At 40.9% G+C, this 11,944-nt stretch overlaps 1 protein-coding gene and 1 long non-coding RNA gene across 3 annotated transcripts; one reads left to right on the plus strand and one right to left on the minus strand.

Annotated features, from left to right (window-relative positions):
- The first annotated feature begins 47 nt into the window (after positions 1-47).
- Positions 48-7,405, plus strand: LOC118418417 (estradiol 17-beta-dehydrogenase 8-like). Of its 2 annotated transcripts, XM_035824314.1 has the most exons (9): positions 48-197; positions 2,179-2,348; positions 3,054-3,203; positions 3,685-3,780; positions 4,769-4,854; positions 5,189-5,294; positions 5,537-5,579; positions 6,085-6,159; positions 6,726-7,405. In XM_035824314.1, exons 1-9 carry the CDS (start codon positions 146-148, stop codon positions 6,737-6,739), a joined length of 792 nt encoding a protein of 263 aa, XP_035680207.1. In that variant the 5' UTR covers positions 48-145; the 3' UTR covers positions 6,740-7,405. The 2 variants fall into 2 exon arrangements, with proteins under 2 accessions (XP_035680207.1, XP_035680208.1); XM_035824315.1 differs by lacking the exon at positions 6,726-7,405 and having other exon boundaries at positions 6,085-6,164.
- A 1,408-nt stretch (positions 7,406-8,813) lies between these two features.
- Positions 8,814-11,440, minus strand: LOC118418418. The gene is made up of 4 exons (XR_004831456.1): positions 11,326-11,440; positions 10,128-10,209; positions 9,835-9,888; positions 8,814-9,432 (listed from the first exon to the last, which is right to left on the minus strand). It is a non-coding gene; the product is annotated as an uncharacterized LOC118418418 (long non-coding RNA).
- Between the last annotated feature and the right edge of the window lie 504 nt (positions 11,441-11,944).

The following is an 11,944-nucleotide window of genomic DNA, read 5'->3' on the forward strand; positions in this document are numbered from 1 at the left end:
TTGAGCGTTCATGGATAAATAAAGGTTCGAAGAAACAAGCCAACGGTGTCCCAATTGTTGTCTTGTGCCGCAGGCAGTGCTTTTCAGGTCGAAGGTCACTCTCTGGACAAACCAGTTTACCGACGCAAGGACACAAAGTACAAGTATGGCAGAAAGCAAAGAAGGACGATTAACAGGGCGACTGGCTCTTGTGACTGGTAAGAGGAAGTTTATCACTCTCATGGATAGACCCCCTTTCCACTAGGACGGCGCTCTCGCCGCGTTCTCATCAGTTCGGCCTAAAATTTGACAGATCCGAAGTTCAACGAATTTGTTCTTTGTTAGTCTGTGACCAAACCCTCTGGTCGACAGACTTTTAGTTTTGTCACGTTTACGCGCGTTCGCAGCTGTATCTGTATGTTCCCGTTGTCTGAATTCTATGTGGTTTGGCACGTCCTTTGTACTGAGGTTGACGATGATGCACGTGAACTTTTTTTTGCGGCAGGTGGTTTTATTATGGATTTTATAAAAATAACACCCCTACGATTTGTTCGTCTTGCGGTGTTTTGGTCCAGATCCTCTGTATGTGGGTCATGGTGTCATTGGAATTTGTCAAGCAGATGCGTGGTGTTACCTGATCGTCAAAGTTATTCGCGTTCGCATCGGTATCTGCATGTTCCCGTTGTCGCATACGTACGTTGTTTGGCAGGTCATCTGCACTGAGGTTGACGATGATGCACGTTGTTTTTTTGTGTTGTTTTTGCGGCAGTTGGTTTTATTAGGGACGCAATAAAAATAACACCCCTACAAAATGTTCATCTTTCGGTGTATTAGTCCAGATCCCCTGTATATGGGTCATGCTGTAATTGAGATATTGCAAGCAGATGCGTGATGTTCGTCAATGTAACGCGCGTTCGCATCTATTTCTGCATGTTCCCGTTGTCGCATACGTTTGTCGTTTGGCAGGTTCTCTACACATAGTTGGACGATGATGCAAGGTGTTTTATTTTTTCGGCAGCTGTTTTTATTATGTATGTAATAATTTCAGAAATCACCCCTGCAAATTGTACGTTTCACAGTGTATTGGCCCATGTCTGCATATGGTGCCCGTTGAGGTAATTGGGTATAGTTAAGCAGATGCGCGATATGTGCAAGAATTTTACGCGCGTTTGCTTTCTACCTCTTATTCAACAAGTTTATCCGTACTACTTTATGTACCAGCATCATGGACCCCGGGATTCACCCATTAATACTGTGTCATGCTACCTTATGGCTTCACACTAGTTAAAAACTTATCGCACAGTTCATCATCAACAGCTGTGTGTTATCGTATGTGGGACATGGGAACCGACATCTAATGTTCCACTAATGACCCTGTCAATCAAATACCTCCTGTCGCCGTTTGCAATGAAGCGTGTAAGAATTCTCGTCCCAAATGAAGTTTAGCCATATTATATTCCCGGACTTCGACTAAGAAACATCAAGGTCCTATTCCGTGCTTCATACTTATTACGTCCATAACAGAAACATGTTAATACTTGGTGCGTTTGTCAGTCTGCCTGTCGGTCTTGTAGGTGTGTCTGTGTGTGAATGTGCCTGTGTATTAGAGTAGACCATCCGGTAACTTATCGTCACCATATCTTTTTGACTTTGGCCACATGTTATCTCACAATCCATACCTGTTTAGTAAGATTCACATGACACAGAAATATTAGGCAACTTTAGATACAACGATATATCTAACACCATGAAAAGAATCATATAGGATATAAGCACAACGTCACACACCAAAGAAGACAAAACAACCAACATATACCAGACCGACGTCACAGACTATGTTACCTACGGTCACTTGTTCTTTTTAATTCTAGTCGTTCACAAGTCGATCGCTAAATTTTCATCGTAGCAACTTTTTGAACGCAAAATTTTCCACCCCCTCCCTCTTGCCGCGGCACTGATTAGGCTTAGGTCACTTGCAGCAAACAGATGTCTGTGGAGTTAAGTTAAGTTGTGTTTGAAACGGCAGTGGGGGGAGGGGAGAAAAGCAGAGACATGCTTCAGAACTTAGACCCTAGGCCTTAGACGTACAAAGCGTAAAAGGTACATTATGTAGAAAACGTAATATTCATAGTATTACGAAACTGACGGATGTCTACTACTATCACCATACGTAAATCCTTGATGATCTGTTGTTTTCAGGTGGTGGGAGTGGTATTGGCCGAGCCGTGTGCCAGGCCTTCGCTAGGGAAGGAGCCAAGGTGGTTGTTGCAGACATCAACGGCAGCGCCGCCAAGGAGACTTTGTCATTACTGCAGGGCGATCCAAAAAGCCACCGACAGTATGAAGTTGACGTGCTATCTTCAGAGGCGGTAAGAGACGTTCGTAGAATGGGTGGTACTCAGGGCTCTAGCCAGCGTCCGTTTTTCCGTCAATTGACGGAAATTTGCTGTGTCTGACGGAAAAATTTTCAAACCAATCCGTCAACCTTGACGGACAAAAATCTTTGGTGGAAGCTACAGGACGCTGTGGGGATGCCGTCCATGGCCGTAAAAGCCACACACTGTTTGTTTTACTATTGTTATGATTGTTGACAATGTGTGTCAGCGCCCTTTTGCATACGATAATCTCATTAAAACCCGTTTTTCAAGGTCTCAGTTCAGTCCTTCTAATCAATTTTCGCGGTTTTCGCGACGATTGAAATTGGCTGACGGAAAAAAATTCGAGCTGGCTAAAGCCCTGGTGGTACTTCACATGCATTTAGCGTTAGCTAATTAGAGGTCGTTTGAATTGGTTTAACCCCAGTTTATCATTTGAAGAAAAAAAAAGCGCACTTTCCTTGATGATAATTCATTTGCGGTATGTCTACGATGCATTAGTTTTTGGACTATTTGCATTTTCATAACGCTTCAATTTGTTGACTACAAATTCATATAATTCAACTAAGAACCTACCTGAAATTTTTTCCATCATGAAGTATGCAAAGAAGGTCTGAAATTATGTCATTTTTAGCTCAACCAGTTACTTTTAAGAGCGTATCAAATGTGCCTTAACGTCGTTCTATTAACCCCATTTAGGTCCAAGAGATGTTTAAAGTGGTTTGCAGTGAGTACAAGGCGGCGCCTAGTATCGTGGCACCTGTGGCAGGAGGGACCCCCCTGGGGGTTGGGAATATACTGGACATGTCGGAGAAGTCCTTCAACCTCACGATAGATCTCAATCTCAAGGTTTGTCTGCTAACACACATGTTAATAAACTGACACGTATAGTTTTCCTGAAGATTTGTAAAGTAAGTTGTACGGTATCATGAACTATTCAAAGTTGAATTGGCCGAAGGTGGAAAACATAAGTTCTTTAAACTAAGTTGTTTTCAAACGAGACAATGCAACGGATAAGCAATATAGATGGCGGGCGTTTTCTGAAAAAAATTCCTGCATGAAAATAGGGAAGTTATTCAAGAAGAAAGAACTGAGTGACTGGTTCACCGTAGAGCGTAGCCCCATGTGGTCATAAGGATTTATAAAATTGCCTAGTGTTCGCATGCGCAATTCAATGTAGTTCTTGAATCCTTTTAGAAATAATATAAGAGTTATATTAGTAGAGTACTACAGACGTACTGTACTTTAGAACTAATGCCTCTTTAGCAGACATGTTATTAATAGTTAACATATTTTTGCTCATTAAAGTCTTACTTCTCCATCTCGCTAGGGGACGTTCCTGACCGTGAAAGCTGCTGCAAAGGCGATGGTTGACAACAATGTTAACAACGGCTCTATCATCACGATATCCAGTAGGGTAGCGGAGGTATACATTTAGATATATGGATTTTTGTTTTGCTTGGGAAAAGGCATATGATTGCAGTTTGGTGCTCATTGAAACTTCACATCAAAAGAATCACTCGTAAATTTTACAAATGCTTACCGGCTTTATAGCAACATTTCACAACTGCACATTTTCTTTCCTTCCTGTAGTGTAAGACTGAATGTTTGCTTGCAGCATATCGTCTAAATTTTCTTACTTTCTTTAGGGGGGGTCGTCGCTCGTACCTCGTACATGTCTGACAATGTCAACGGTCCTAGAGCAGCTACCTGCGGCCCATCCTTACTGCAGCGTAAGCTCCAGATCTGATCAGCCATCAGCCAATCAGATGCTAGTATCATGCTTCTCCTCTTGTTGTTGGAGGAGACGTTACCAGCCAATCACGTTGTCCGTAGGCGGTGACGGTGATTGGCTGATGATGGACGCCAGCTGCAGGTCAATTGCTGAATACATGCAAGCGTCGGGATTGCATGTCAGGTGTTTTTCCTTTTTTTTTTTCTAAATCAGGTTCGTAGGGCCTGATGTTACCATCATGGTGATGAAGAGCGGCCCATAGCGATAACTGTAGCAGCATCTCTTCTCCCTAAGTCAGAAACATCAAGCTTAAGCAAGCTTGACTTCACTGACTCAATAGGCGAAGCAGGGGTTACGAGGCTGCTCGGGAAATTCCCTACCCCATTTTGGCCGGAATGGTTTGATCCGCCACATCGCACCATCGCACATGTGGCGGGTTCTTTTACGTGCCCGGGGTGTGGCTCTCCCCAAACACGGGACCTCCATTTAACGTCCTATCCGAGGGACGACTCATTTTCACTTGAGTAAAGTGCCTTTCCCAAGGGCACAAGACCGGCAACACGGCAGGCGGATTCGAACCGGCGACCTCTCGGTCACGGGCCGAATACACTACCACTGTGCTACACTTTGTTCTGTTGATGATTTTAATTAACACAGTTTCATCGATATTTTGTTTCAGACTCCTAGGGCTGGATGGTCCAGCTACATAGCGGCAAAGGCGGCCGTGCAACAATTCACCAAAGTTGCGGCATTAGAGCTGGCTGAGTAAGTAACGTTAACACATTTTACACGATGTTTAAGAGTAAATCGTAAATAGCATTCATTTCCACCTAGAAAATACAAGAAAGTCTAGATCGACATGGTTAAGCCCAGAACTATAAAATTTCGATGATTATGATAATGGCCTTCTTAAATTTAGCTTTGTTTAATTACCACGATAGTGAGAACTAAGGCTTGGCACATAGACTTTGCGGGGCTCACATTAGTCATTACAGTGGCAGTTTGAACTATTGAGCGGATTTTGTTCAGTACTTTTGCTAAAGTACTATCACGTTCTTTTGGTACAGTATGAGAACTCACCGTGGTTCATCTGTTACAGACATGGCATCCGATGTAATTCTGTTCTTCCGGGAGCAACCAGAACGCCTTTCTTGGACCAACTTACAGGCAAGGGAGGGCCACTTCAAGACCACTACAAAGCATCGGTAAGTAAGAGAAATCGTTTGTATTACCACCATTGTCGTCATGACATGTTGTTAACCATATTTGCAAACTCATTTACAGTGTCTTTTATGTACCTCTCAATGTTTGATTCATGACAATTATGTTGTATTTTTGTATGCTGCTTTTTATTCTGTCAGGGAAAACCGATTTGTTAATCAGAACTCTAGTTTTGTAATTGTTGCCATAGTTTCAAAACCCCCTCACCATTTCTTCCCAACTACAGAGTGGAACCGGGATACCCATGGGTCGATTTGCCGAGCCGAATGGTACGTTTTGTTCGTTTTCCAAGTTTTAAGGCTTTCATCACTTCTTAACATTATTGTGAATGGAGGACTTTAAAAAAGCGAACATGATCTATTCACTGTGTCCAAATGTTCATTCAACGAAACCGATAGAACCACTCTGTTTAGAGAAGCCACAAAGACTTATCATCCCAACTTCCCCACATTGACAGACGAACAGAAAGCCAACGTTCTCTTGAAATCACAGATCCCACAAATTTTAGAAAAGGTGGGGCTTTTCGTCTCCCTCTGCTTCCAAAAAAGAAGTCAAACCCAACCTGTTTAGAAATAGCCAACACTAGTATTAGAGTAGAATATTATTCATGACTGTCCATTGTCACTATTTTATACCATGTACTTACAATTAGCCCTCGGACACGAACTTGCAAATAAACTTCTATCATTATAATTGACTACAAACAACATACGAATCGTTGCACAAATGAGTTTTTACCGCTTGTTTATTGTATTAAACTTCTATTACAAATAGAAGTCGCCAATGTCATCACTTTTCTGGCCTCGGATGAGAGCAGCTATGTAAGCGGGGCGTCCATAAAGGTGTCAGGTTAGTAGACTCCGCCAGAGGGCTCTGCTCATGTACACACAGATTCAACGTTCTACGGAAGTGTCACTACAGCATCTAGTTAAGTATATAAACATTGGTTGATTTAGATAAATAGCAAAGTTATAATTACACACCTCCGTTTGGTATCTTCCTCAGCTGCAGTGCGAAGTATCTGTATCTGTATCTATATAGCCGGTATAACCGCCCTTCGGCGTAACACACCAGCTTCGCAGCAGCAGCTGGTTATATTACACTGAACGATCCGTCACACCTAACTTCTGCACATCTATCTGCAAGCGTTCTTTAAAACTATCCAGAGAAGATGCTGCTACTGTGTACAACCAGTCTATATCAAAATGAGTTAGGTGGCATGGTGTTTTACCTATTAAACCGAAACGTAATTCTCCATCCAAACTATGAAATTCAAATGACAGTAATAATTTGCGAGTCGACAACTCAAAGATGCCCGTCTTTACACTTGGGACATATGCAAGGACGGGGTATAGGGACTAGGGTGTATAAGTCTCGCAAAACATTTTCTTTATGTATAATTTTTCTCTTTTCAGGGGGGTTGCAGTGAATGCTGTATGCTGTTTGTGGCGTGAGGACGACACGTGAGATACTAGTAGCAGGAGATTAACATAGGTGGCGGGAATGAAACTGGAGATCGGTATATTATAGAGGGGTGGGTTTGAGGGCATAACAATACGAAATCGGACCAGAATCAGAGGATATCTGGAGGAATCGCAGGTCATACTCTTACCTCTGCCATTACAATATAGCATGGGTTACATTTTACCCCGTAAGAAAGATTTAATCCGCAACAGATCGGGAACATTCTCAGGACAATCGTCAACATGTCGCACAGAATTCGCGAGTCTTAAAAAAAAAGAAAGGTTGTGAAGATTGCTATAGATCCTGGTTTATAGTTTCTCTACATGAAAAGCTATTTCTGTGGTCATTTAGATAGATCACAGAACACTTATATATACAAGTACAGTAAGCAGTGTTATGTTCGGATATAAATTACAGTCTTGTTTTTGGTGCGCGATGTGCATACGATAGATAGAGAATCCCTGGATGAATTGAGACGCCATCTTTTTATGTTAGAAATATTCATAACTAATGTAAGGTAGGTTGGTGTGGGTTGTATTTGCTGAGGGTGTACTACGAGCTATAACTCAGTATCGATCTTTCATTTTCATTTGAGTACTTGTCTATTTTCGTGACTACTATACTTAGATATGATTAACCCTCATCCGACCGTATGGGGTCATTTTGACCCCAGGCGTATATTTTAATCTGCCATAGCAACATTTTGCATCAGAGAAAAAATTCCTTCCAAGAATTTGTTTGTTTACATGTCTTACAACATCTACCAATTTTTCACCGAGTTTTGCCCATTATTGTATAAGCTATACTTGAAAGTCTGTGTCTTGTTCGGTGGGGTCAAAAATGGCCCCAGCCAATTATGAATCATTAATTACATAAATATCAAGACATTTTAATAAAATAACAGGCATTCCTCATCATTGCTATTACAGCAACAAGTTATAGTTGCTTAGATAGTAAACACCGAATATTTTGAAAGAAATTTAGTATTTTACTGTAAAACACAGTTTTTCGACGTTCTGCATAAATTATGATAATTCACACTAATTACCTATGCTAATGAAAGTGAAAATGTTTCTAATTAATTAAAAAAACAATATATGGACAGAATGTGCAGAAGGAACCTACAAGAAAGATCTTTGCGGGAAAATAGACAAGGGTTATCGTATGTATGTCTCTAGATGGCGGAATATGGTGCATAATTAAGTAATAAATTCGTTACTTTTCACCAATATTGTATTTTTTCTTGTTAAATAACATTATTATGCTATCAGTACTATTGCATCATCACAATTATTGTTTAGAAATTGATAAGACAAAACATTGTTTAAGTAAGTTGAGTATGGTAGATTTTCAGAGCAAATGTGGTTTCTCCTCATTTTCTGCATAAATTATGATAATGAGTAATAACTACTGACACCAAAACTTGTCAAAATATTTTTCATAGATTAGTGAAACAGTAAATACATAGAAATGACAAAATAAGCCAGCAGAAATATGTCTATGAGCAAAACAAAATGGGGTCAAAAATGACCCCATACGGTCAGATTCGTCGTCAAAATGTACCGGTCGGATGAGGGTTAAGAAGGACATGTCATAATTATGGTGTGCTCCATGAAAAAAAAAACATACATGACGATGGCATACCTGTATGTAACGGAGAGGAAAATAAACAGATGTCAATGATGCAAACAAAGGCCTTTATGTATTGAAGAAGGACATACATGTACCAGTCCCAGTAGACTCACCATAATCGATTATGAGTGGCTATCCATCACATGTACTGTACTACCTTTACTTTTACTTTCTATGTTTGAAAGTTATGTAGAAATGAAGATTATCAGGCATAGATGAGGCACAATTTGCATAATCAACAAAATGGCAGCCTTCTGGGTCAGTAAAAGTCTTTCGCACTTGAACACACGTAATTTGGAGAAGATGTTAAAGGATTATGCAAATGAAGACCTACTTTGAATAGTAGATGTTAACATCATCATAACTTTCCATAACAGCTCATGAGAAAATAGTTATTGACGAAGGCATGAAGACGTGTTTTTATTCGGTGTGTGTGTTTCTGCAGGTAATCTTCTACCCGGACTGTACATGTATAGTAAAGGACACACTCTTGATGCTTAATAACATTTGACTGACAGTATACGTTGCTTGCAATTGTTGACCATGGTAATGTACGAACGTACTTCAATACAACAACGCTCCATACTTGAATGTTGATTTCTTATCTCTCTTAGATCCTTCCACAACTATAAATTTTGCATCTACAAACAGGAGATTGGTAACCTTGTATTTCATCAAAACGCCTTTTTATCTAAAATGACCCCCCCCACACACACACATAGTAATTTCATGACTACAATTCTTGATGGACCTTAGCTACAACGTCGTCTATATCCTGTGCGACCGATTTTAACCCCGCTTGCACGAGAGCAACCTTTAAGAGTTCGACGGTGGCTTCTCTTCCATTCCTCTGGTGCCACCTGTGCAGAATCTCCCTACATTTGTCCTTGTCGTCACGATGCCGGATGTTGTGGTCCACCACTTGGATATCCTCGAAGGAGAATCCAAGTTTTTCCGCCAGATCCTTCCACCTGATGCCCACTTTTTTCACAATCATGCCAAAATGTTTCGTCACATCCGGTGTCTCTGCATTTATATATATGATGAAAGAAAACAACATGTCAAAGGCTTTCTTTACATAGTGTATGACGAAGTGCTGCCCGACGGCAAATTGCAAACAAAACAAAACAAAACAAGTACAATTGATGAAAAACTATTACACTATGGACCATTTAGCTGCTATAATTTCAATCGCCAATGTTATAGATTTATAATTATATATAAACATGTTGGTTTGTCTTCTCTTTTGGTGGTTTATTTTGGTCAGTTCCGTATCTATTGTGCTACAGGTAACAATGTTTCAAGCTCATAGTTTAGCTATGAAAATACATCTAGTGTCTTTTCGGCTGAAACGTGTCTAGATGGAGGCTTTGGGTAGTTTCATATCTGGCTTATTAACATCTAATAAGGTAAGGAATAGATTTGCACCTGGACTTGGAGTTGGAGTGGATGGTTCCCCTATATCACCTAGCATTTCGAGTTCTATGTATAAAACATTACATTGTTTTTAGTTGCTATAATTTTAAAGTTCATAAACGACATTATGATAATGTATTTGCAAATTGAGCTGCAATTGCAAATGATTAATATCTCATGGGTTTTCTGATCACTTTAATTTAAAAAATATGAAAGTCTTACTATCTTATAATACTACTTTGTAATTGCAACCAGATCGATAACATACGTTCAATATTGGTCACCATAAAGATGGTATTCATTACCATTTGAGTCCGGGCCGTAGAATGTCCACAGTAACACAGACAGCAATACCGCGAGTATGACAATTCCGCACAGTATTCCGCACTGTGAAAGAGAAAAAAACATGTAAGCCTAATGTAGTAATGCCCCCCCCCCCTCACATTAGGCGAAAATCGATCTGACGACGAGTTTGCGAGCTCTAAATTACGAGGAGGCATGACCCTGACGGGAAGGGGGGAACTCTGACATTTCTTCGTCGGCAGCAGGGTCATACCTCCTCGTAATTTAGGGCTCGCAGACTCGTCGTCCGATCGATTTTCGCCTAATGTGATGGGGGTATTAGGAAGATTTGAACAAATCGATTTTTAGAATGTTTTTTTTAGACCAGCATCAAACCACCTTCCTATCCAATAGCCTTATGTTTCTGGATCAATTACCCGCTTTCACTCGGTGTGTATGGTGATGACGTAACGTATGTCCATCCTCCTAACGCCCGGTCCCCAACGGCATTACCTTATGGGGCCCTGCTATCCCATGCCCTATCCGTGGTTATTATGATTGTCGCCACAAACAAGCTGTCAACCAACCAGAGAATAGGCCTTTCTTGGGCTTGTTGTTGTCGCAAGCTGTCTCGCAAAGGCCGCTGGGAAGCTACCAGCCAATCATGTTACGTCTTACATAGCACCATCCTCCTACGCCCGATCCCCAACGGCTGACTGCCCATATAAGGGCAAGTTCATTAATATTTATAAGTAGGGCGGTCCCTAACTGGTCTGAGTACACAAGGTAGCAGAGGTAACACAGGAAGTTTTGACACGACTATGGTTCCTCTGCGTAGGAGAATGCGTATATCCTGTGACCGATAACTACCGAATAAACCCATCAAGTGGCCAGGCGTTTGGTCACTTTAAAGACCGAGCTCGAGTGGTATATATAATCATATGGCCACTGATTCCTTGCACTTTCGAGACCCAGTTTTTTTTACCGCCTGATACCTCAGGTGGTGCTGTTAACAGATACGGTCTTAAATGTAAAATATTTGCACTATATATACAGGTAGTGCTTGGTTGTGTACAATTTTGTTGCTGCTTTCCAATAACTTACCAACGTGATGAAACTGTTCACGAATCATGTAGCCCATTCAAACTGCCACGGACATTGTTGAAAGCGTGAAATCACATTTGTCTTACAAGTGTGACTATTCACAAACCGTATACTTACTGTTACAAATAAACCTTTGCCGAAGTCTGACCCATGTCCATGTCTTTGTAAAGTCTGATGTTCTCCTAGGCTTGTTGGCTTTGGTACAGTTGTGTCCGAGACGGCGAAATCTTCATACACTGGGACCAACAACAGAGTCAATTTTCATGCATGAGACGTCATGATCATGGCATGAATAGATTGAAATGTACCGTTTTACCAAAAGTCTTCCTCCTCCACGCATAGAAAATGGCACAAACACACCATTCAGGACAAAGAAGTATTGCTAGTATGGCGATAATTTCCGTATTGAAAGTGGCACTTCATTGACGGATAGGAGGTGTTGCTATTCTTCAAGCAGAGGTGACGGTTTGGCTTGTTGTGGTCACGATTTTTAAACGTCTCCCTCCTTGGAAAATCGTGACCACTACTAGCCCCCGACCAAAACCGGCTCTGCTTGGAGAATACAATCGATTGTAATTTAGCGTTGACTTTAGAATTCACGCTACTACAAACTATTTGTATGAAACTAGTACATTTAGCCTTTCTTACAGATACTGACTAGTGACAAGCTAGTTCATTTGTATGCATTTCGGAAAGTTATTGACTAGAATATCTCCGTAACTGCCAAACACTGCTT

This window comes from Branchiostoma floridae, chromosome 6 (genome assembly GCF_000003815.2).
Source record: "Branchiostoma floridae strain S238N-H82 chromosome 6, Bfl_VNyyK, whole genome shotgun sequence".
Lineage (NCBI taxonomy): Eukaryota > Metazoa > Chordata > Leptocardii > Amphioxiformes > Branchiostomatidae > Branchiostoma > Branchiostoma floridae.